Here is a 24,819-nt window from a genome sequence, read left to right as displayed (position 1 = left end):
TCAGCCCATGAAAAGTGAGCATTGGATATTATTCTTTAAAAAAAAAAAAATTAAGATTTTCCAATTTGGTAGGTGAATGTTTCCATCTCGTTTCGTTACATTTATTTGTTTACTAATGAGGTAATGTATTTTTTCATGTTTATTCTCTGTTTTTATGTCTTATAGTGTGAATTCGCATTTATATCCTTGGCTTATAGGTCTAGCCAACCATTTATCCACTCTTTCTTACTGATTTGTAAGAGCTATTGGGGGCCGGTAATGGAAGAGTGATCTGTCGTGTTGCAAATGTTTTCTCTTGCTGTTTATCTCTTCTATTGTTGTTTATAGCTATTTCTTCCCCCTCAGTAATGTTTCCATAATCTCTCCACCTTTGCCTTATAGATTGCACCTTGGAAAGTGATCTTCATAAAGGTCTTTCCCACTCTATGATTATTTAAATGTTTGCCAATTTCCTAGGAAAGAAATTGACGTAAAGGTAGAGTAAGAAAAAAGATGAAAGGTAGCGTATTTAATCTTTAAAGCATCGGGAATTTATTTTCACATATTACACAGGGTAAGCTTTATTTGTCCCCCAAATGATGAGCTGATTGTACCAACCCCACTTATCCAATAATAGATCTTCTCCTAATTGGAGAAGTCACCGTTTTTATACACTACATGTGGCATGTACTCAGATCCGTGTGCTGAACACTCCATTCTCATCTACAAAATGTGTTATCTTTTTTGGGAGGGGAAAGAGTAGGTACTGTTTCCCACAGTTTCAAATACTGTAGTTTTATAATATGTTTTAGTATCTCACATGCCAAGCACTGTTTTTCATTACTGTCCTTGTTCAAAATGTTCTCTCGGGCCCTAATGATTCCAGACAAACTTAAAACCATATCTGGGTTTAAATATCCAATAGGAATTTTTGTTGAAATTTCATCATAGATGAACTTGAGAAGAATTTGCATCTTTATAATAGTCTTCTCTCCAAGGATCATGCTACATCACTCCACATGTTCAAGTTTTCACTTACATTTCTCAGTAAATTTTTACATGTTTAAAAAACGGGCTCTGCAGGGTTTGTGTATATATTTATCCCAGGAATCATGGGGTGTTTTGTTGCCATTATTCACAGCATCTGTCTTTTCACTATACGTTCTAACTGGTGGCTCTGATTTATAGCATCCTACGTATTAATTTTATAAAAAGCTAGTTTAATGAAAACTAGTTACTATTGTATTTTTGTTTTTTCCCCTCGGTGTTCCAGGAGACAGTGAAGTTATTTGTAAATACTAACAATCAGGGTGCCTGGGTGGCTCAGTCAGTTAAGCATCTGCCTTGGGCTCAGGTCATGATCCCAGGGTCCTGGGATTGAGCCCTGCATCGGGCTCCCTGCTCAGCGGGGAGCCTGCTTCTCCCTCACCCTCTGCTTGCCGCTTTGCCTACTTTTGCTCTCCCCCTCTCTCTGTCAAATAAATAAAATCTTTAAAATAAATACTAACAATTTTACCTTTTAAATTACATTTTAGTTACATATTAAGTAACATGTTAATTTTAAGAAATCAGAAGCAGAGGCACCTGGCTGGCTCAAGTCAGTAGAGCATACAATTCTCGATCTTGGGGTTGTGAGTTCGAGCCCCATGCTGGTATAAAGATTACTTAAAAATAAAATCTTAAAAAAAAAAATCAGAAGTGGGTTTTCATACAGTACCTTATGATGATCTGTCCTTGCAATTTTGGAATAAACTCTCTTTGGTGATAGTGTATTATTCTCTTAGTATTTTACTCTGTATTTTATTTGAAATATTTATATCTGTAATCATTTTTTAAAGATTTTATTTATTTGACAGAGAGAGAAAGAGAGCATAAGCAGGGGGAGCAGTAGGAGAGGGAGAAGCAGGCTCCCCACCGAGCAGGGAGCCTGATGCAGGACTCGATCCCAGGACCCTGGGATCATGACCTGAGCCAAAGGACAGATCCTTAACCATCTGAGCCACCCAGGCAACCCTATATCTGTAATCATTAACTTCAGTTTTCTTTAACACGCAATCTTTGCCAAGTTACGATATTAGGGTTGGGTTGTTCTCATGCTGTAAAATTGTGAACCTTGAAATTTCTTCTATGCTTTGGGACCATTCAATTGGCATAAGCACGCCTTGCTTCCTAAGTGGATTTACTCACCTGTATCATCTGCTCAAAGGCTTTTGGAAGAGGCACCAGCCAAAGCATTTGCTTAAAGCTCTCTTTCTCACTCAGTATTCAGAATTTATATTAAAATTCCCAAGTTTATTCAACAGTTTTGTGTGTCAGCAAAATGCTAATACATCTGTTTTCTTAGAATAGGACAAATTGTAAAATAAAGATGAAAACAAAATCTCCAACACCACATTTCCATCGTTTGTCTGGATTCCATTAGCCCTTGGCAAACATTTACACTTACATAAAGTTTATCGCTTCCAGTATGGTGTTCAAAAACTGACTCATCCCTTTTTAGAGACTACAGAAATTTCCACCCTCAATTTCCTAGGAAAGAAATGGACGTAAAAGGTAGAGTAAGAAAAAAGATGAAACATAGAGTATCAATTAGTTCTCCTTGAGCACCTGGACGTAGGTGACGACAGTACTGTGCTCCAGAGAGTATAAACACAGCCTTACGTTCTCATCAAGGCTTCCATCTGAGGCCAGGGACCTGCCCTGTTGGTGACAGCTTCCACCCATGAGGACAGGATAACGCCGTGTAAATGTCAGGACAGCCCCATGGTCTTCAGCCCACTTAGTTAATGCAACGACAGTAACAGCACTTTGTTTTCCTTTACGTAGGACGTCTGCGTCAAGGCTTACCTGGCCCTTCGTCACCACACAAACCTGCTGATCATCCTGTTCTCCATGATGCTGATGACGGGAATGCCCCAGTTAACAAGCAAAGAAGATATCGAATATATTCGGGATGCCCTAACAGTGGGGAAGAATGAGGAGGAAGCTAAGAAGTATTTCCTTGATCAGATCGAAGTTTGCAGGGACAAAGGATGGACGGTGCAGTTTAACTGGTTCCTGCATCTTGTTCTGGGCATCAAACAAGGAGAGAAACATTCAGCCTAATTCTCCGCTAGAATGCTAGTTCGTGTCCTAAAGCTCTAAGTCAGCATGTCTGTCATCGAACTCGGATCTAAAATGTAACAGGACATCATGAAGGCTGGCACCTCAGAAAGACAGCCCTGTTCCTGGCTGAACTCTTCACTGGAAGAAAACACCGGCATGTCAGATTAAGTCACATTCGGTTTTAGGCTTATGCGCAGGTTTCTTTTTTTCTCATTCGCCTCGGTGATGTTGGAGAACATTCTTAGTTTGAACACATTACTTCCTCATTGTGCCTGCTGATTTGACTATCTTATTATTGAGTGCTTCTTGAGAATAATTGGTGACATCTCTTTTCTTCTGGGTTTACTCTCAATTTTGGTTATTCTTGTGTTCCTCAAGCCCTTGAGAGAAAAAGATGTCATCACCATAACCTTTCTCTCATTCCCGGAAGGACACTTCCAAACATCCCCCTCCGTGTCTGGAGAGGTTAGCGATTTGCTAAAAGCAAAGGAAGGAGACTTAGCCTTTCCATTGTCTTTTGTAATTAGGGTCTTTTACAGTATACAACCAAGACGTACAAACACACACTGGAAAACCTGAACCTTTGTGCCCTGACCCTTCCCTGCTGGTCTGGCTGCAGGGTTACAAAGAGGAATAGCAGAGATGAGACCATTCGTCTCAACTCTGCCCAAGAGTAAATTGTCAAGTACAGTTACCCCAGCCTTCGCTACCGTGGAAACAGGAGGAAACTAAAGGGACTCTTTTTTTCTTTTACCTTTTTATCTTCCTCCCTGCCTCCCTTCTTCCTTAATGGCTAACCCTCCCACAACTTTTTACCCAAGTTGTGAAATCCTCAAGAACACATCGACCCTAGAATTCAAACAGCAGTTGAAAAACAATTTCTCCTCTAGGGTTACTGGAATTTTAGGTACTTATTTGTAAAAATGTTTGGTGGAGTTTTTTTTTTTAAGTGTATTATTAAAGAGGACATTCTAGGTAATATGGATTCGTTTCCAAATGCCTTAATTTTAAATTTTAGCCTAAGCAGTTTTTTCTTTCTTTTTCAATGGAAGAAGGTCTTTGAGATCTAAACAGTACTTCTAGTTAGGAAGAACACTACGTGCCCTGGCCATCTCTCAGTTTAAAGGACTTTGAAACTCTGACATATTCTTCAGATTTCCTAGAAATTGAAATGTCTTCTTTAAAAACTATTTTCATCTCCTAAATATTCTGCTATTTATTGGAAGCGTTGTTTAACCGTAGAGAAAGATCGTTACATTATTTATAAAGTATTTTTAAAAATTACGTATAGTTACTACTTTACCTAGAAGTAACTCTGTTAACAGTGTCTACGTTTAAACACAATCAGATATAAATAGATATTTAATTTAAAATTTTTCTAAATAGATACCTGTTTGACTTTGGTGTAGCCCAAACCCTTCATTTTGTATATGCAAAAGCCCTTTGAAGGTATAGGTAACTCTGCTTCCTTGCCTGCTGAGCCTTTCCCCTGACTCGTAAGGGGTCCAGAAAGAACTCTTCCTTGACAACTTGTCTTTTTAAAATCACACTCTATCCTCCTGTAGAGAGGACCATGCCCTGTAATGAAATGTTTAATCCTCTGTCCTAATGGAAGGTAGATGTTTTATGGCATTTTTACAACAACTATTCCCCACCATTCTTTTGAAGAAGAATAGGAAGAATGATGCTTTCTAATTCAGAAGAGGATGTATTCATTATTCTTATAAAGAGCAGTAGAGCATGGCCTTGCACAGATTTGAATTGCTGAAATAATCATCTTTGATAGAAGAATTACAGAGGAATGTATTTATATTTAGCTTATTGGCACATGGGCATACCTATTATCTCTTCAAATGAACAGGTTCTTAGGCTGGTACACATCACATTGGGCTTCATTCCTCCATATTTCACTGAAGGTAGAACATTAACTCTTCAGACTTGCCGATAAAAATCACCTTTGTGTGTTTCCTTCCTTCATTACTCCCAGGGAATCACATGACCCACAACTTTTAGATCTTTGAAAACATTCTAGAACCAGGGTCATCTCCTCCTGGGAGGAGATTTCGGGGAACTACCCACAACTCAATCTTCACTGCCAGATGAAAACAGAGATTACAAGTCAGATGATTCAGGTCAAAGCAGATTTTGTGTGTGTCCAGGACCAGCTACATAATTTGCAGAGTCCAATGCAAAATGGAAATGTGGGGACTTGCCATTCAAAAATTATTAAGAAACTCAAGATGGCAACAGCAGAACATGAAACCAAGCACAGGACTACACAGGTCACAAACCCATGAAGCTGGAAATGTATGTATCTGAATAATGGCTTTGGTGCTCAATTTTACATTTGGACTATGCATGAGTTCAGATAAAGTGCCCAGATCAAAATGTTATTTCTGTTCTAATTAAAATACCTCATCTCTGTGGCCGTACATTAGGACTTAAAACACTGGCCCATTGTTTTTGGACTGGAACCATGGCCGCTCAAAGTAGAGCAAAGCAGGTGTTCAAGGCCTAGCCCCAAATGACTGTATTTGACTAGCTTTGGTGAAAGTGTGAGGGAGTGGAGACATTATAGATAAAATATAGAAATCCCTAGAGAAAATGCTTAACTTTTAAAAAAGTAACAAGTATATATTTTATAGGAGATGAATTTTTTTTTTTTTAAAGAAAGATTAGATATAGGAATTCTGCAGGATAACTTGGAGGCTGTGAGTCCTCTGTAAATGGAAATTATTTTTGGAAATGAGCCAAAAAATAATTTAGAAAGTAAGTTTCTGGAGCGAATTCTGGCATTTGGTAAACTAGGCTCTATTTGCCATGGTTATGAAATAAATTGTCAATTGTGTTTTATGATACAAAGAAAAATGTGGAGGGATTTTTAAGTGTTCTGCTGTCTTATTTCTGTTTAACCCAACCTAATAATTCTGGTCAATAAATGTGGTTCTAGTCTATGTACTTGTCTGCATATGTGCAAAGACTCATTTTTAAGACAGGTGCTAGGCGAACCTAAAGCACACTCCTTGGCAAACATACTCCTTCGGTGGCTAAAATTAACAAGTCAGGAAACGACAGATGTTGGCAGGGATGCAGAGAAAGGGGAACCTTCCTACACTGTTGGGAATGCAAGCTGGTGCAGCCATTCTGGAAAATAGTATGGAGGTTCTTCAAAAAGTTGAAAATAGAGCTACCATACGACCCAGCAATTGCGCTACTGGGTATTTACCCCAAAGATACAAATGTAGGGATCCGAAGGGGTACGTGCACCCCGATGTTTATAGTAGCAATGCCCACAATAGCCAAACTGTGGAAAGAGCCAAGAGGTCCATTGACAGATGAATGGATAAATAAGATGTGTATATATACACATATACATATACATACAATGGAATATTATGCAGCCATCAAAAGGAATGAGATCTTGCCATTTGCAACAACGTGGATGGAACTGGAGGGTATTATGCTGAGTGAAATAAGTCAATCAGAGAAAGACATGTATCATATGACCTCACTGATATGAGGAATTCTTAATCTCAGGAAACAAACTGAGGGTTGCTGGAGTGGTGGGGGGTGGGAGGGATGGGGTGGCTGGGTGACAGACACTGGGGAGGGTATGTGCTATGGTGAGCGCTGTGAAGTGTGCAAGACTGTTGAATCACAGATCTGTACCTCTGAAACAAATAATATATGTTAAAAAAAGAAGAAAATAGCAGGAGGGGAAGAATGAAGGGGGGGAAATCAGAGGGGGAGATGAACCATGAGAGACAATGGACTCTGAAAAACAAACTGAGGGTTCTAGAGGGGAGGGGGGTGGGAGGATGGGTTAGCCTGGTGATGGGTATTAAAGAGGGCACGTTCTGCATGGAGCACTGGGTGTTATGCACAAACAATGAATCATGGAACACTACATCAAAAACTAATGATGTAATGTATAGTGATTAACATAACATAATAATAATAATAAAAAAAAAGAAAACATACTCATTCAGAAAGTTGAGACATTCCTTCTTCTGGATAGTCCAGGTCTCCCCACTTGTATTTGCATCTTAATTGTTAAATGTAAATTCAAATGAAAGAATTGACATCTTGTGTTCTCTGTACACATCTTTTAATTTCTGAAAGGCCATCTTGTGTTCTCCGTACACATCTTTTAATTTCTGAAAGGCCAGAGATTCCTGAAAGTCAAATTCTTTAAGAAACCTGTGGAGTTCCCACAACCTGCTGGACTCTGTACTGAGGACTGGGGATTAGAATATAGAACAAAACTGACCCAGCCTCAGTCCTTACAGAGTCTATAGCTTGCTGGCAATAGCAGACACTTCATAATGGGTGTCTCTTGTGGGTTGAAATGTGTCCCCCAAAAAGATATGAAGTCCTAATCCCGGTATCTATGAATGCAAGTTTTTTTGGAAATAGGTTCTACTGGTGTAATAAAGTTAAGATGAGGGCATGACGGTGGGTGCTGACCCAACAGGACTGGTACAGTTGAGAGAGAAGGTCACAGAGGTAGAGATTATAGTGTCTAATGTCAGGAACACGTGGGCTACCAGAAGCTGGAAGAGGCAAGGAAGGAAGGGCCCTCCCCTAGAAGCTTCCAAGGGAGCACGGCCCTGCCAACACCTGGACTTCAGATTTCTAGCCTCTAGAACCGCGAGAGAATAAACTTCTGTTTGGAGTCATCCAGTTGGTGATATTTTGTTATGACATCCCCAGGACACTAATAGAGTGTCAACAATCATCAGTTTTGTGGGGGTTTCTTTTTTGGGGGGGGACAGAGTTTATGTAAGTAAACTGTTGGATATTTTCTGCTGTTACCAGAAAGATTTAATTGCATGCAAAATATGTGACAAAGTGCTAGTATACTTAATATATAAAAAGCTCTAATAATTCAATAAGTAAAAAATAAATACCTTATCAGAAAAATATCGAATTCACCAAAAAAATGCATGTGGCTGATAAGCATTTGACAGTGGACCCAAAATCACTGCTGATTAAACAAATGCAAATTAAGGTAAGTTTCTTTTCACCATCAGATTAGCCAAGATCTGCAAAGCCCAGAGTTAATGATAATTTGGGAGAAAGAACGCTCTATCACACTGTTGAAAGCAGAACAAGCTGATAAATTTATGCATGGCATTTTGTCAAATTTTATCAAAATTAAGAAGATACCTGTTCTCCAATCCATCAAGTCCACATCCAAGAATTTATCCCTTAGAGACTGTTGGACAAGTGTGCAAAGACTTCTAGGCAGAACCAGTCACCAGAGTTCTCTGTAGTACAACCCCAAACTGGAAACAGCCTAAAAGCCCCTCAACAGGGCATTGGTTAATATAGTCATATTCATACAATGGACTACAGTGAAGCCCCTGAAAAGACAAGAAAGATGAAAATGTATTGACCCATGTAGATCTAGGACCTATTGAGGAGTGAAAAAAGGTGGTTATAGGCCAGTATTACAGTACAGTCCTAGTCAAGTAAAAATGTAGGTTTGTAGCAACATTAAAAGGCTGGGAGAATATATTCACACCAAACTGTCAATCGTGATTTTTTTGACCTCACATTTTTGTTTTTGTTTTTTTTCTCTTGAGCCTTGGGAAATATGACTTTATATTATTTGAGTTTTTTTAAAAAACGGAAAAAAAATAGTCTTTTAATTTTGAAAAAACAATGCAATCTGCATGATAATCCTATCCTTTCGCTTATATCAAACCTCACTAAAAGCTCAGAAAATTTTCTCAAAGGGAAAAAAAAAAAAAATCATGTGAAGTCAATAATTATCATGTGACATCCGAGCGGTTGTCAGAACCTTCTGGCATATAAACAACTACAGGAAGGTCTCCTGCCTTACCCAACCCCACCTGATTGGGATCTTTTGTACACTGAGGCGGGCCTGATCTGTCTCCCAAAATGACAATGCTTTTAGAGAAGGGAGGCCTCTCGGGATGCTGTCTATTTAGTCGGTAAGGGATGCCTTGCTGGGTCGAGCTCTTCTCAGCTCTACAAATCTTCCACAGCCCATGTGCCCACACTGAACTCTCTAGCTCACACGTGACATCCCCCTTGGAGGTGCAAACCGCCTCATTTTCACTTCTCAGGAGTGTCAGGTTTTTTCCTATCCATGCGCTCATTAGTATAAATCAAATCTCCCTGTCTGCTGCTTCAGCAGGACTTTTTCCTTCTGGGAACCGGCCTCTGGGTCTGGCTAGGTTCATAATGCACTGGTCACCTGATTGGGAGGATATAATGGGGACAGGGGCACAGCAAGGAATACAGAGCCAATGTGGGCTCGATCCCAGGACCCTGGGACCACGACCTGAAGGCTACTAACTCCTACTTACCTTTTCCCCCCCATCAACTTTATGGAAAGTTAATTTATATAAAATAAAATTCAGCCATTTAAATGTACATTGTGATGAGTTTAACAAATGTATACACACCCATGTATCTACCACCACAGTCAAGATGCAGTCCGGTCCCATCTCCAGAAAGCTCCCTCAGGCCTCCGTGTAGTAAGTTTCTGCCTTGTCTCCACTGAAATGCTTTGGGTCACTATAGTCTTGGCTTTTCTAGAACTGCATAGAAACGGAACCATGCCATATGTGGTCTTTCGTGCCAGCCTACTCTCACATAGCATAATGCTTTGCAGATTCATCTAGGTTGCCTAAATAAAGTAATTTAGGAAGGCTCACTTGCTGGACCAATTTGCTCTAGTTCACTCCAGAGCCAAATGCCAACTTTCACGTTTGTCTGCCATCTGTCACAATGCAGGCCAGGGGTTCCTGTTCTACCTAAGATTACGGAGAGAGACCCTTTATTCCTCTTCCCTTGTTGGTTACACAAGACAGTAGGTGACAAGAAGCCTTCATTTCAGAGGCTTTATTTCCTCGTGGTTTTCAAATTCATGCAGCGATACATGGTCATATTCCCCACTACTGCTGAAGGGCAAGCAATGAGCAGTGCCAGCAGGCAGAGGAGCGTGGGAACACCTGCGGTCATCAGACAACCTAGAAAAGGGACCTTCTGGAGCAGCATTTCTCCGACTTTAATGTGCACGCAGATCACCAGGCATGCAGATGCTCATTCCATAGGTCTGGGACAAGGCTTGAGGTTCTGCATTTCCAACAAGCTCCCAGGCAAAGCCAATGCTGCTGGTCCCCGAACCACACTTCGCATAGCAATGTTCTAGAAGACACAGGGGCAGATTCTATGGGTTGGTAGGGAAAGTCAAACCTCTAAGGAGGCTGAAAACATGTACCAACCTACGCTTGAGAAATACGGCTCAGAGACATGAATTTTCATCAATACATATACATACATCATCAATCATCTGTTTTTCTAATGGCATCTCAATTTTCTCATCTGTAAAATGGGCTTTAAACTATCTCTGTCATAGGTAGACCTCCAGTATGGTCCCCAGTGATCTCTGACTCCTGATGTCACACCCTTGTGTGATTCCCTCCCCTTGAGTACGAACTGGGCCTAGCAACTTGCCTCTAACAAAATACAGCAAAGATGATGCGACATCACTTTCAAGATGAGGTTGCAAAAGCCTGTTTCACCTTACTAGCATTCTCTAGCTCGCTCTTTCCCACCTGTTCAGCTCAATGAAGCCGCCTGCCATGTCGTGAACCGCTCTCTAGAGAGGTCTGTGTGGCAAGGAACCCAGGGAGGCCTCTGGCCCACAGGGAGAGATGAAGTGAATTCTGCCAGCAACCACATAAATGAGCTGGGCAAGAGGTCTTTTCAAGTCAAGCCTGTGAGAGACCCAGAGCCAGAGAACCCAGCTAAACTGTGCCTGGATTCCTGATCCAGGGATACCGTGAGATAATAATGTTATGGTTTTAAGCCACCAAGTTTGAGTCATTTCTCATGTGGCAATAGATAACACATTTCAGAGTTGTTCCAAAGATTAAAAATGACAAATGAATTCATGTAAGAGAAAGAACTTAGCACAGTGCAGGGCACAAAGTGTCCCCTTGGCAATGTTAGTTGAATCTAAAAATAGCAGAGTCCTAAACATCGCCAGGATCTGTAAACAGCAGTGGCGGCCACTAATCTAAGAATAATCCCTGTGTATAAAGTCTGCTACTTTCAGCCTTGTCAGGGAACCTGCAGACCAAAAAGTTGGACGTGTCCCTATAAATACAAAGGCATAACTCGTGCCGCGCGTGTTTTACATATTGATGGAGATATCCCACTTCTTAAACGTAAGCTTGCTGTTTCGTGGATCTTAGGGCCGTGCTCACGTACCCCAGCAGGGAGGAAGAGGAGAGAAGGGGACACAGGAACACCTGAAGTCATCAGAGGATCTAGAAAGAGACCTTCTAGAGCAGCATTTCGCTCTAGAAGAGGAAGAGGAGGAGGAGAGAAGCGGAGCGCCCACTGAACCGTGGTTCGTCAAGTGGCATTCCCACTTTTTCTTCTCATTCTCTCCCTCCTACGGTCTAGTTGATTCAAAGAGGCAAGTTCAGCAGCAATCATCAAGCCAAATGGAAACTCTAAGAACCACGTCCGGGAAGTCTGTCCACTCCAACAGCCGTTACAGCCCTTCACCGAAAGTGGACGCCCAAATCTATATTATGAAAATCACTGTGAAGAGTGTGAGAGCATTTCAAAGGGAGACCAAGTCCCCCGTTTAACAGACCTTTATTCAGTGTCCACTGTGTGCGGGGCATTCAGCCCTCCTCGGTGATCCGGGGAAACAAAAATAAGTAAAGCGCCATCTGGCGGAGGGAACAGGCACATTCACACTGGACTGTCCGGGAGACCCCTGGTGGAGCGTCTTCATCTACTGCGCCTGCTCTGTTGCAGGCTTGGGAGTAGGGGCGAGGACGTAAAGCTGACCTCTTAACTAGAGAGCGAAGACAGGTTGGGACGTGTTGTAATAGAGGTACAAATACAGAGTCAAGAAAATACAAAGATGCCACAAGTTAATTCTGACTCAGGGCCCAGGAAAGGCTTCCTAATGAAGGTAACGTGTGAGTGTGGTTTTGAGGAATACAAAGGATCTCACCATGCGGGTAAAAGCATTCCACATGGGTGAGGGCTGGAGAGGTACAAAGGCAGTGAGGTGTAAAAGTGCGAGGTACATCAGGAAATGCCAGCGAGAACACCACCACAGGAGTGGCAGCTGTATGGCAGAAGAGTGGGAAGCGAAGGCTAAAATGGGGAAGATCATAAAAAGCCTTGAAGCCAAAAAGAGGCTGGATTTATTCTGCATGTAACAAAAAGCATGAGTACCTTTTAAGGACAATAGCGATTTGGCCATGCATTAGCCAGTACGCTTGAGGTTGCTAGTGACTGAAACCCAATTCAAACTGGCTTAAGCGAAAAAGAATGTATTGGTGCACTCGACTGCAAAGTAAAGAGGTGCATCTGGCTTTGGGCTCAGCTGGTGCCAAAGAATAAATGACACCATCTCTCAGTACTACCTTCCCCTTCTTGACTTCTTTCTCATGGGGATTCTCTCCACACTGTAGCAAAGATGGCCATCAACAGCTTAAGACTTACATCAGGGGCTTAGGCTCCCCTCTGCAAACAGAATGCTTCTTCCCCAACAGTTCCATCAAAGGTCTGGTAGCTACAGCTTTCTCCATAATCAACATCATCCATTACCAACGTAAATGCTATGACCAGGGGAATACAGTGTCCATCTTTTGGGGGGGGGGTCGGCCCTACCCAAACGCCACTCACTGAACGGGGCTGGGTCCTCAAAGGAAAATCCAAGGGCTGCTTTCAAAAGAAAGAGAAATGGATGCAAAGCTGACCAAAAAAAAAACACCCAAAAACCAATACCCTGTCCATTGCAAACTAAAAGAGGAATTCTAGAGACCATCTTTTGGAGCAAATGCAATACAGGGGTCCCCCCAGAGGCCAGAAAGCCTCTGCAATAGACCAGGCAAGACAATGGTGTGAACCAGGACACACAGCATGGGCATGACAGGAACAAAACAGTGGCTCATAATCTCACACAGAGTACTGAAGGGTCAAGAGAGAAACATTTTAGGAAAAAATATGGAAATCATGTGTGTAATCAATGTGATTTAAAGGGTCCTGTGGTACAAAGACAAAACTTAGATTTTATCATGTTTCTACCCATGTGAAAAAAGTTCAGGTTATCATGGCTTATTTGCCGTCAGAACAAACACAGGCTAAGATAACTTAGGTTGAAGTTAGATAAACACCATGCATAGAAGTCTACTGAAAAAAAAAATTACTCATTCACTTTACCTGTGGACTCATATTTTTCTTCAATTTGCTTTAAAAATTAAAATAAATATCTAATTTCGTTACAAGCACCATAAAAATCCCTAGCCATATATGTGGTATAAGTACTTTATTAGATATATTCCAAAAAGCAGTGCAGAAGGCAAGATCTCAGGTGAAGGAGTGCAGAACGTGCCACCTCAAAATACGCCGCTTTGGCATATTGACTATTTTTAACTGAAAGCACTTAAGAAACAGCAGATGCAAGAATGGTCCAGGCTCCCCTTTTCTATAAAAGCTTCCCTGAGAGAGGTGCCCGCCCTCCCTGTATCAGGAAGAAAAGCACATCCTTATCACCAGAGACTTGGATTCACCACCGAAATGGATCTGTACACATACACTAAAATAACTCTCCTCCTCTTCCACTAACTTCCCTCACCAATATATATCTTAGTAACCTCCCCACAATTTACTGCCCCTAACACAAACCCCCTTGCCTTGCCATTTCTCCCCAAATGTACCATTTCCTTATCTAGAAGATCCAAAGCTTTCTGTTCTGGTCACTTCTTTGGGACCTCATTCTCTTGTGAAGCCCTCCACGTACACATAAAAATTTAATAAAACTTGGATGCTTTTCACCTGTTAATCTGTCTTATGCCATTGTAATTCCTAGGCCCAGCTGGAGACACGCAGAGGGCAGAGGATTTTTTTCCTTCCCTACACAGGAATCTAAATATTCTTTTCATGAAAAAAGTGCTAGAGGCAGAATGGGGTTGGGGAAAGAACACGCTGCTGCAGGTGGGGAGTCCTGGTTCCATCCCCTGGCAAACCAATCAGCCCCTCAGGGGGTCAGGATTCTCATCTGGAGAAAGAAGAGGTAGAGCTGGACTCTGCCTAAGGTTCCTTCTCCATCTACTATTCTGTGTTTTTTGAACCAAAAAGTCCCCCTAAACCCAGAAGTCTCCCTCCCAGGGACAATTCTGAATCTCCTCAATTCTAGCCCTTTTCTGGTCAGCCTGCTGGGTGGCAGTTCTATTAAAAGCCTCATTGACACTTCCACCAGAACCCATCACATGAGTGTGAAGCAGCATCTCTGTGCAGATCACCCAACCACACCCCGTGTGAAGCCCATGACTAAAGCCACACACCCACCTCTCAAATGGCCGGTGAAGGAGGTCAGTGTCCTTGCAATACCACGAAAAGTACACCTACCAGAGCACCCAGGCAATCAGAAATGACAAAACCCAAAACCCGCAAACCCGGACCAGGGAAAGACATGTGGTAAAAGCTGATTCTAGCAAAGCTGGGTGTTTTACGAGAGGCCTTTTAATTGGAAGTAACAGAAAACCACTCTAACTTAAGAACAAAGTGGGATTTATTTTAAGGATCTAAATCTGTCTCATAAAACCTTAGATCAAGAAGTACATCCAAGCTTCCCAAAGAAATGGGAACTAAAAACATCAAAAAGTCTTTCCAATCCCTCTCCCTCCCCACCTCTGCCTTACCTTTCTCCTCTGTGTGCTTGTATCTCTGTGTGCGGACCCCCTCTCCTCTCCTTGGCTGAGCAGGTCCCTAAGCACGGCCACGTCTCAGCCCTCCTCTGGTTGGAACACCTAATTTAAACCTCCAGCATCTTCATGTTCCAATTAAACCACACTGAAGGTTGTGATTGGCTCAGCTTGTCCACCTCTAGGCCAATCAGTTACGATCAGGGAGGCGGGGCCACGTGCTGGAAACCTGGCTGCCAGGACCTACCCCTACTACCCTGGAAACCTGGGCAGGGTAGTACACTAAGTTCCTGAAGGTCTTCGGCCATGAAAGGGGCTATGTAGGTGTGGGCAAGTTTTCTGTGATTTTTTTCTTGCTTAAATATTTCTTTACATATTAAACAATATACAGAAAGACACTCTATTGTCTACATAGTCTAATGTACAGAGGATCTAACTGGTAAGACACAGCTGCTTAATCTGAACATGACTATCATTTCTTAGTACCCATCATACTAACAGGGAAGAAAAGCAATTCAAGCAACTGGAGTTAATCTTCCCTATCTTTCACCCCAGAGATAAACCCAGGTCACTTAATTCTCCCCAGCTGAGTATGCAGCTGACATTTTAGTGAAGGAAGCATAAAAATGATTTCTGGCTATGTAGGTGTGTTTCATGCAAACACTCTTCTTCAGCAGCTCCTGACTTCAAATGAGAACTCCAAGCCCTAGCAGGCACGTTTGGTGCTTAATACATTTAAGAAAAAAGAATAGAAGTTATATGGTTTCCCTGGAAACCATTTTCTAAAGAAACTCACACAAGCACCTTCTCCAGAAGCAGGTGCTGCTGCCTGAGGATTCTTCCCCCACCCACCCCCCCACCCCCCGGGGCCATTCATTAAAGGGTCAAGGCCAAGGCTCTGCTGGCTGTAGTTCCAGGAGCAATGGTTGAGCTTGTTTTACTTAAGAGTTATTTGGTATCAGGTCTCTCTTTACTACCTGGTTCTAGGAGAAAAATAAGCCCAGGTGGCTTTTGGCATCTTGAAAAGCATTGGCAAGTACTGGCTTATCCAAGGGAAGTGGAAGAAGTCCCATGGTGTCTATCAGAATGGGTGATGGGGATTTCTCAGGGAACAAGAGGCGATAGCTCAGTAATTATTATAAGTGATTTGAATCTGAATTCTCAATGCAGTCATGTTCAGATTAGAATAAAAATGACCTGGGAAAGAGCAGTGGAGATCAGTACCAGGTCCAGGGCCTTTCTCAATAACTGTGGTCTTTTAGAGTTTTGGGGTAAGGTTACCAAAAAAAAACTATCAGGTTTGTTTGCAGAATTTTCCGGAAATTGTTGATACCTTGATTCCCAAAGTGCCATGGGAGCCAGGTTGAGAATGCTTCCTACCTGGCTTAAAGGGATATATTATGAGCCACCAGCTTATATAAGTAACCCCTTCTTCCACTGCACATTTCACAATCCTCCTGTTTCCTCCCCCTCCCATCTCCATAACAACCAGGATTGGTATCAGAAAGAAATCAGCCTGCCTCTTTGACTTTTGTCTCTAATTTAAGGACGCTTAACTTGGGAGGTCTACTTTATTTCTTCCTTGGGAACTCTTCACATTTTAAGGCATCAGTTCAATATCTTGGTTTCAAGATCCTCCCCCATGTCCAACATCAATAGAGAAGATGAAAATCCAGCAAGTCACATTGGGAAAGGGGATATCATTCTAAGATACGGAAGAGACTGCATGATTCCTTTTAATAGATCAGGACAGGCAGTACAATTATAATACTGACTAGTCTGGTATAGGCAAGAGAAAGAAATGTTAGTCAGAAGAGCACTCACTCCAGACTCCTTTACTAAGCAAGGCCTCCAAAACTGTGTCACATTTCCACTTGAAGTCATCCTCAACACTAAAGATCCCATGAGGTCAAGACTGAAAGTACCCAATCTACTTTTAAGATAATGTCCTTTCTTTTTCAATATGATTATCAAACATTTATATGCCAGATACCATGTGAAATCTTTGGAATTCAGAATTAATAACACACAATTCCTTCAGAGACAGAGTCATTAAGTCTCTTACCTGTATTTTTTCTGGTTCATGTTTAGGGAAAAATCATGTTTCCTAATTAATCTGGGTAAAATATTAGATAGGAAAAACCTTTTTGAATCAACTGGCTTCTAAATTTTCTAAAACATAAGAGCTCAAGTTCTTTAAATGTTTATCACATCAGTTTATCGCTGATGAATGATTCTTATCCTTGCCCCTCTTAAAAGGAAAATGGAGCCAGAAATCCAAATTAACATGGATTTGTATAAACAAGAACTACCATCAGCCCACCTGCAAAGCTCAATAAAGGCTCATCATTCTGTTTGTGGCCCTACCCTCTAAATTCAGCCCTCTGTTTCTGCAATTAACATGAAATATGCTGTTGATTGATAACTAAAACTGCACTTCCTTTTCCTCAAATTTCCTGGAACTCTCTTAAAATGTTATATTTATCTTAGTTAAATATGTAAGGCATATTTTGAATTCTTGTAATATTTTGTCTTCACCAAGCACGTCAATTGACTTGAGAATATTTTGAAGTTACACAAATCTGGATGGATATAGAAACTGCAGAATAGAATGAAAGATTTCAGGACGTCTAACTAGACTAAATAATCAAATGAATAATATTGTGACAACTAGAATTGCTAGAATCTAAATGTACTCAGATTAAAAGAAAATCCTCTCGTGGACTTTCCCCAGACAGCCACAAAATATATCATGGACACTTGCAAATCTAACATCCAAGAGTTCAACTATTGAAGGGCAACTCCAAAAGTCCATGGTATGTACAACTGATCATTTTGTGTAGGAAGCCTACTTTGAACCCAAGCTTTGAGGCTCATGTGAGGAGTTGAGGCACTTAGGTAATGAGTGAGTCTTTCTGACCCATCTTATTCATATCTCTACAATTCTTCGGGGTGTACATAAAAGCATTCACAAGTGCAATGTCAATGCCATTTGTTTATTGCTTTGCATGGTTGTTAGTTATCAATGCTATGCTTTTGTAGTTGGAAAATCCATTTATTCCCTAGTGCACCAAAAATTAGTGTTAGTCATTAGAAATTCTGTAGTGAGCAAATACACGAAAAATCCCTGTTCTCATGGACTTACACTATGTAGTACAGACAGACAGTAAACAAATGAGATAATTACAGATCGTAATAGGTGTGATTAAGGCAATAAATTTGGTGATGTGTTACCAAGTAAATGCAGGAGGACAACCATACACAGATGGGTCAGGAAAGACCTTCTGAGGAATTGACATCTGAGTCAAAATTAGAAGGAAGAGGGGCGCCTGGGTGGCTCAGTCGTTAAGCGTCTGCCTTCGGCTCAGGTCATGATCCCAGGGTCCTGGGATCGAGCGCCGCATCGGGCTCCCTGCTCAGTGGGAAGCCTGCTTCTCCCTCTCCCACTCCCCCTGCTTGTGTTCCTGCTCGTGCTCTCTCTCTCTCACTGTGTCAAATAAATAAATAAAATCTTTAAAAAAAAAATTAGAAGGAAGAGAATTAGAGTGTCAGTACTTAGTTAATCATTAGCTGTTGCTGGAGAAAATTAAGTACAAATAGAAATAGACAATGCTATTTACCTGTTCCGGGAGATACTTAAGTATCAAAAGCCCTCTATGGGATGGATATGATACATTTAAATGCCTTTGCATTATGCATCTGCTTTTTGATGAGATTATTTCATTCCTCAGGATGAAACAGAACCCCTGCTTGGCTATAATGTGTTATTTCATTAGGATAATCTATTCTAAACCGTATTTCTTGTAGGTGTTTTCTGTTACCAGCATAAGTGTTACCTTAGAGCAAAAGTGAATCAAATGTACAAAATTCAATTGTATTTCTATACCCTTGCAAGGAACAATCTGAAAATGAAATAAAGAAAAAAATTTCCATTTATAGTAACACACGAAAGAATAAAATACCTAGGAATAGATTTAATAATGAAGTGCAAAACTTATACTCTGAAAACTATGAAATGTTGTTGAAAGAAATTAAAGGAGATGTAAATAAACGTAAAAGTATCCATATTTATGGATCAGAAGACGATATTGTTAGGAAGGCAATACTCCCCAAATTGATCACAGAATCAACACAGTCTTCATCAAAATCCGTTGGCTTTGTTGTAAAAATTGACAAGCTGATCCTAATATGGAAATGCAAGGAACCCAGAATAAATAAAACAATTTCAAAAAGGAAGAACAAGGTTGGAGGACCCACATTTCCCAATTTCTAACCTGACTACAAATATACAGTAATGAAGACCATATGGTACTGGCAGAAGGATAGACATATTGATCAATGAACTAGAACTGAGAACCCAATCTGAAAATGGACAAAGGATCTGAATAGACATTTCTCCAAAGAAAATATTAAATAGTCAATAAGCACACAAAAAGATGCTCAATATCAGACTAAATCAAACTTACAGTGAAATACCACTTCCTACCCACTAGGATGGCAATAATCAAAAAGAGAATAACAAGGTTGGTGAGGAGGTGGAGAAATTGGAACCCTCATACACTGCTGGTGGGAATGGAAAATGGCACAGCTGCTTTGGAAAACAGTCTGGCACGTCCTCAAAAGACTGAACATTGAGTTACCATATGACCCAGCAATTCAACCCTTAGGTTAGAGAAATGAAAACCTATATCCACAGAAAAACTAGTACAAAATGTTCATAGCAGCATTATTCATAATAGGCAAAAATTAGAAACAACCCAAGATTCAGCAGTTGATGACTGAATTAAAATGTACAATGGAATATTATTCAGCAACAAAAAAGAATGAAGTATTAATACATGCTATATTAGGGATGAACACTGCAAACAGTACGCTAAGTTTATGTGAAAGAAGCCAGCCACAAAAGACCACATACTGTATGATTTCAGTTATATTAAATGTTCAGATTTGGCAAATCTATAAAGACAGAGATTAGTGGTTAGCAAGGGTGGGGGGCTGTGACGGGGCATGGGATTTCTTTTCGAGGTGATGAAAATGTACTAAAATTGATTGTGATAATGGTTACACAACTCTGTGAATATACTACAACTGTACACTTTAAATGGGTGAATTGTATCGTATGTGAATTATATCTCAATAAAACTTTTATATTAAAAAAAGTAAAGAAAAAAAAAGCCAGAGACAATACCAGGAAACATCAATGGTCCAGAAGATCAGAAGAGTCAACAAGAATTAATTAATTATGTATTTCTTTAATTAATTAATTAATTTTTTTTAGAGAGAGGGCATGAGCGGGAGACGCAGAGAGAGAAGGAGAGGGAGAATCTCAAGCAGACTTCCCACCCAGCAAGGAGCCCATCCCACGACCCTGAGATCATGACCTGAGCTGAAATCAAGAGTCAGACCCTTAACCAAGTGAGCAACCCAGGTGCCCCAACCAGAATTTCTTAAGTCAACTTATCTACCTTGCTTTTAGGTACAACCTCTGTGTAATAACACTAGATGAAAATCTGTTGTTTTTAGGCCCTAAAGTAAAGGAGCTTTTATAAAGTAAAATATCTAAATATCTAAAGTAAAGTATCAGGCACTTCAATAAACCATTCCAGTTGTGACAACAACTCCAGGAATCAACAAACAAGAGTGTTTTCTAAGACCAACCGCATGTTAGATTTTAGGCTAAGATTAATCTCCCTTGAGGAGAAAAGATTAATATAGTAATTACTGTGTTTCCTATTTTTCTGGGTGTTCCTATTCTAGAAACAAGACCCTGGTACTAATCTATTATGCCTCTGCTCTACTGGTCTCATCTCAGGCTTGATTCCTTACTGCAAAGACTGAGTGGAAGTCTCCCATAGTAATTTAGGATAAGAAAGATACTGTACAAATGCATTACTTTCTCCCAGCTTTCATGTCTCCCTGTTCCTATTGCTAAAATGAGGTTATCTGAGTCCATCAATTTCATGGGCTACTGTGTGATAACTGAGCTTATATACAAAAGGAAAAATATGACCCAATAACAATAGCATTGTTTTAAAAAATGGCAAGATATTGGTTACTATTTTACAGTTTTCCTAAACCAAAAGGTCGTTTTAAAAAATGGTAAGATATTGTTTACTATTTTACAGTTTTCCCTAAACCAAAAGGTCCTTTTTCTTTTCCGAAGCGTGCTTTTAAGGGCCTTAAGTTAAGGTTCTTACCTTCTCTTTGCCTGATGCCTTAAGTACGTTAGTATCAGCAGTTTTTAAATATACGACAACCTTATGAAAATCTGAAACCAGCGGCTGGAGAGTGTGCAGAAAAGAGCTACAAAGACAACAACGAAGAGCTCTCCAAGAAGACAGAAAGGAGGAAGTGAAGGGCGGAGGTAAAAAATAAGGAGGATTTTAATTTGGGGTTCTGCCAGTTTTTCTCTCTTCTACCCAACATATTTAGACAGTAGCCTGCGCTCAGGTTATACTCTCCACAGATGTCTCCAAAGCCGCCCTAGGGAGTTCTGGCTGAGCTATCCTCCATCTCTAAAGTTCAATAACGGGGGCTGGCCGGTTAGCTCAGCTGGTTAGAGTGTGGTGCTGATAAAGTTCAATAACGGAATAATTTTATATTATTTTAATGCAATAAGAGCTTGTCACACTGAGAGAGCCTTTTGCCCCGATTACGTTGTGTTTACTATGTTCTTCTTTCAGAGTCCTCTGCTGATAGCATCCAATTTTTCGAAGAGGGGAAATTTTTGTCTTTAAATGACAGTCTGTTTCAGCACAGTGATTACTAAATACTATATGAAGCACCATGGGGGCTCAGAATATAACTTAGACACAACTCTCAAGATCTTAGAGTCTAAGGAGTTGAAAAAGGGCACAAATAACTCGGATACAAAGCAGAGCAGGACAAGTGTCATCCACCGCCATTGGTATTTAGATGGTGGTTTCCCAAAGCTTTCCTCCTGTGTTTATTTCCAAGAGTTCCTAAGAATTTGAATAAAATGCAAATAATAAACAATCATTTAAATACGAGGTCTTCTGTTCACGATTATATATCATTTTCATCCAGTTTGATTTCCTGGTAAAAACAACACTCAAGTCTTCCAATGCTCTAGCATTTAGATCTCTCCTCAGTGGGAGATTTGCATCCTATAAAAGAAAGGACAATGATAAGCCTGAAAAGCAGAGGAAGCTTTCAAAAGTAAGCCGGAGAGACTCTGATGGAAAACTACTTAATTCTTTATGATCTTAAAAGATCCAGGTGTTTTTAGGTTCCCTCAACAGTTGAATGTTCCTGCAGACAGCTCTCATAAAAACACAAGTAACACTAACACCTTAAAATTCGCAAGTGTTATGCATAAATATTTGAGACACTCACAGACAAATGCAAAACTCCCAACTCCCTTTCTATACCGCAGAACTAATGGAGTCACGGGACGATAGCTGAATATGAGCCAATCCATAGCTTGGTTGGTGACCTATGATGGGTCCTGGTATAGAAAGTTGATGACTCTTTCTCTTGAAAATGTAAACTAAGAAATATTGAGAAGATAAGGGAGTAAGCACCTCACTCTCTCAGTTTCTCGTGTCCGTAACGGGAATGGTAATAAAAGCATTTACAACATAGCGGAATTTAATCAGTAATATTAAAGCACTTAGAACAGGATCTGACATAATAATAAACATGCCATAAATGCATCATCACCATCATCATCATCATCATTTTGAGTAGTTGTGTTCTATTCAAAAACCTTCCATGAGAATGAGCATGTAATAATATATGTGTAATAAGTTAAAAAATGAAAGTAATGAGGGATGAGTAGCTTTACCAGATATGAAAATAAAAAATAAAGCCACTTTAAAATGATAAGGGAGTCATGCAGAAAGAAGCAGATAGAAATTCTTCCTGAGATTGACCCAAATACATACGGGAATTTAGTATATGATAAAGGTGGCATTTCAAATTAGTGAAGAAAATATATGTTATTAAATTATAACTAAGGATTTCTGGCACAGGAAGGCAGCTACTGGGAAAAATAAAATCTCTAACTCACCTCTTATATCAAAATAAATTCGAGGTAGGTCAAAGATTTAAAACTTAAAAATGAAAGAAACAGTAGAAAAATATGTGTGAGTATTTTTATAATATTAGGGGATTTTTACTAGGATAAAAAAAGATTCTGAAGGCATTAAAAATTGCTAACTGTAATTAAAAGCAAATGTTTAGGGGGTAAGTTGAAAGCAGATGTTGGGGGGGGTACAAAATCATGAAGCCCAAAGACAAATAGCAGATAGAAATATCTACAAAACAAGTGGAAGTCTAAGGACTAATTTCCATAAAATACAAAGAGCTCTTAAAAATCAGTAAAAGAGCTAAACTTTCAATAGAAAAATAAACATTTTATTAATCAGACAAATGATTAATAAATATTGGAAAAATATTCAATTTCTTTATAATTAAATAAATGCACCTTTTTTTTCTTTTTTAAAGATTTTATTTATTCATTTGAGACACAGAGATACAGAGAGAGAGAGAGCATGAGCAGGGGGAGAGGCAGAGGGAGAGGGAGAAGCAGGCTCCCCGCTGAGCCAGGAGCCTGATGTGGGGCTCGATCCCAGGACCCTGGGATCATGACCCAAGCCAAAGGCAGACGCTTAACCATCTGAGCCACCCAGGCACCCCTAAATGTACCTTTTAAACAACAATTAAATATCAATTTACAACCATCAGATTAGCTACTTCATTTATAACAATGGGTGTTGTTGAGGATGTGGGAGAAACAATTTGATTTACTGCTAGTGGGAGCATAGATTGGCGCAGTGGTTTTAAAGGCAATTGATAATATATTTTCAATTAAAAATGTACATTCCTTTTTACTCAGCAATTCCTTTTTACTCAGATACTTGGCCAGAAATGCAAGAGTATGTATAAAGATGTTATTGCAATATTGTTCATAACAACAAAATACTAGAAACAAACTAAATGCCATTTAGTTAAATAAATCCTATACACTAGAATACAGCCATTAATAAAACCAAGGGTAGATGTCTATATTGCATGTAATGTCATGGAAAATGTTCAAGATGTATTTTTAGTGGAAAAAAGAAAATGAGAGAAAAGAATGTTTAATCTGAATCCATTTATGTGTTTTAATATCAATATAAATAATATGCTCCATTTATGTATTCAATGTACATAAATACATATACATTAAAATACATAAGTGGGGCATACTGTGCATATAAATAATAGGTTGGTTTTGTTATGCACATTTCTATAAGTAGTAGTGTGCATGTGTGTGTGTGGTGGTGGTGGTGGTGTTTGCATACCTTTGGAGAGCATCTGTTACCCCAAACTGGTAATCTCTGGGGAAGGGGATGGGAAGGGAGGCGATCGGGAAGGAAATAGAGAATCTTTATTTTTTATTCTTATATTACATGTTTTTGTGCTGTTAAATTTTTTATATGTGTATATTACTTTTATAATTTTAAAAACTCATAGAAATTAATTTCTGAGATCATGACCTGAGCTGAAGGCAGACGCTAAACCAACTGAGCCACCCAGGTGCCCTGAAATTAATTCTTTAAAAAAAAAAAAAAAAATCCAGTTTATGGCTCCCTGTGACCAAAAATAAAGCTCAAACTCCTTAGCACGCCAAAGGCTGCCATGATTTATTTCTCTTTTTTTGTTGTTGAGATTTTATTTATTTATTTGAGAGACAGAGTGAGTGCACGTGAGCATGAGTGGGGGGCAGAGGGGAGGGGCAGAGGGAGAGGGAGAAGCAGGCTTCCCGCTGAGCAAGGAGCCTGATATGGGGCTCGATCCCAGGACCCTGGGATCATGACCTGAGCAGAAATCAAGAATCGGACACTTGGGGCTCCTGGGTGGCTCAGTCATTAAGCGTCTGCCTTTGGCTCGGGTCATGATCCCGGGGTCCTGGGATCGAGCCCCGCATCGAGGCCTGCGTAGGGCTCCCTGCTCAGTGGGAAGCCTGCTTCTCCCTCTCCCACTCCCCCTGCTTGTGTTCCCTCTCTCGCTGTGT

The 24,819-nt window shown here is 40.2% G+C and overlaps 1 protein-coding gene and 1 long non-coding RNA gene across 7 annotated transcripts in view; one reads left to right on the top strand and one right to left on the bottom strand.

The window, feature by feature from the left end:
• PIK3CG (phosphatidylinositol-4,5-bisphosphate 3-kinase catalytic subunit gamma) overlaps positions 1 to 6,038 on the top strand; it is a 34,046-nt gene extending 28,008 nt beyond the window's left edge. For 3 of the 4 annotated variants that reach the window (XM_036109061.2, XM_078060024.1, XM_078060025.1), the window contains exon 11: positions 2,806 to 6,038. In XM_036109061.2, coding sequence (XP_035964954.1) covers positions 2,806 to 3,084 — 279 coding nt within the window. In that variant the 3' untranslated portion in view covers positions 3,085 to 6,038. The remainder of the gene's footprint in view (positions 1 to 2,805) is intronic. The other variant, XR_013443079.1, reaches the window with a different exon arrangement.
• LOC118546359 (uncharacterized) overlaps positions 1 to 14,898 on the bottom strand; it is a 566,662-nt gene extending 551,764 nt beyond the window's left edge. For 2 of the 3 annotated variants that reach the window (XR_013443082.1, XR_013443081.1), the window contains exon 1: positions 14,796 to 14,893. This is a non-coding gene — a long non-coding RNA (uncharacterized LOC118546359). Of the gene's footprint in view, positions 1 to 14,795 lie in introns of all 3 variants that reach the window. The other variant, XR_013443080.1, reaches the window with a different exon arrangement.
• Positions 14,899 to 24,819: the final 9,921 nt, after the last annotated feature.

Source organism: Halichoerus grypus, chromosome 12, assembly GCF_964656455.1.
Source record: "Halichoerus grypus chromosome 12, mHalGry1.hap1.1, whole genome shotgun sequence".
In the NCBI taxonomy this organism is placed as follows: Eukaryota; Metazoa; Chordata; class Mammalia; order Carnivora; family Phocidae; genus Halichoerus; species Halichoerus grypus.
The sequence above is the reverse complement of the archived record's forward strand: the minus strand, read 5'-3'. Positions and strand labels throughout refer to the sequence as shown.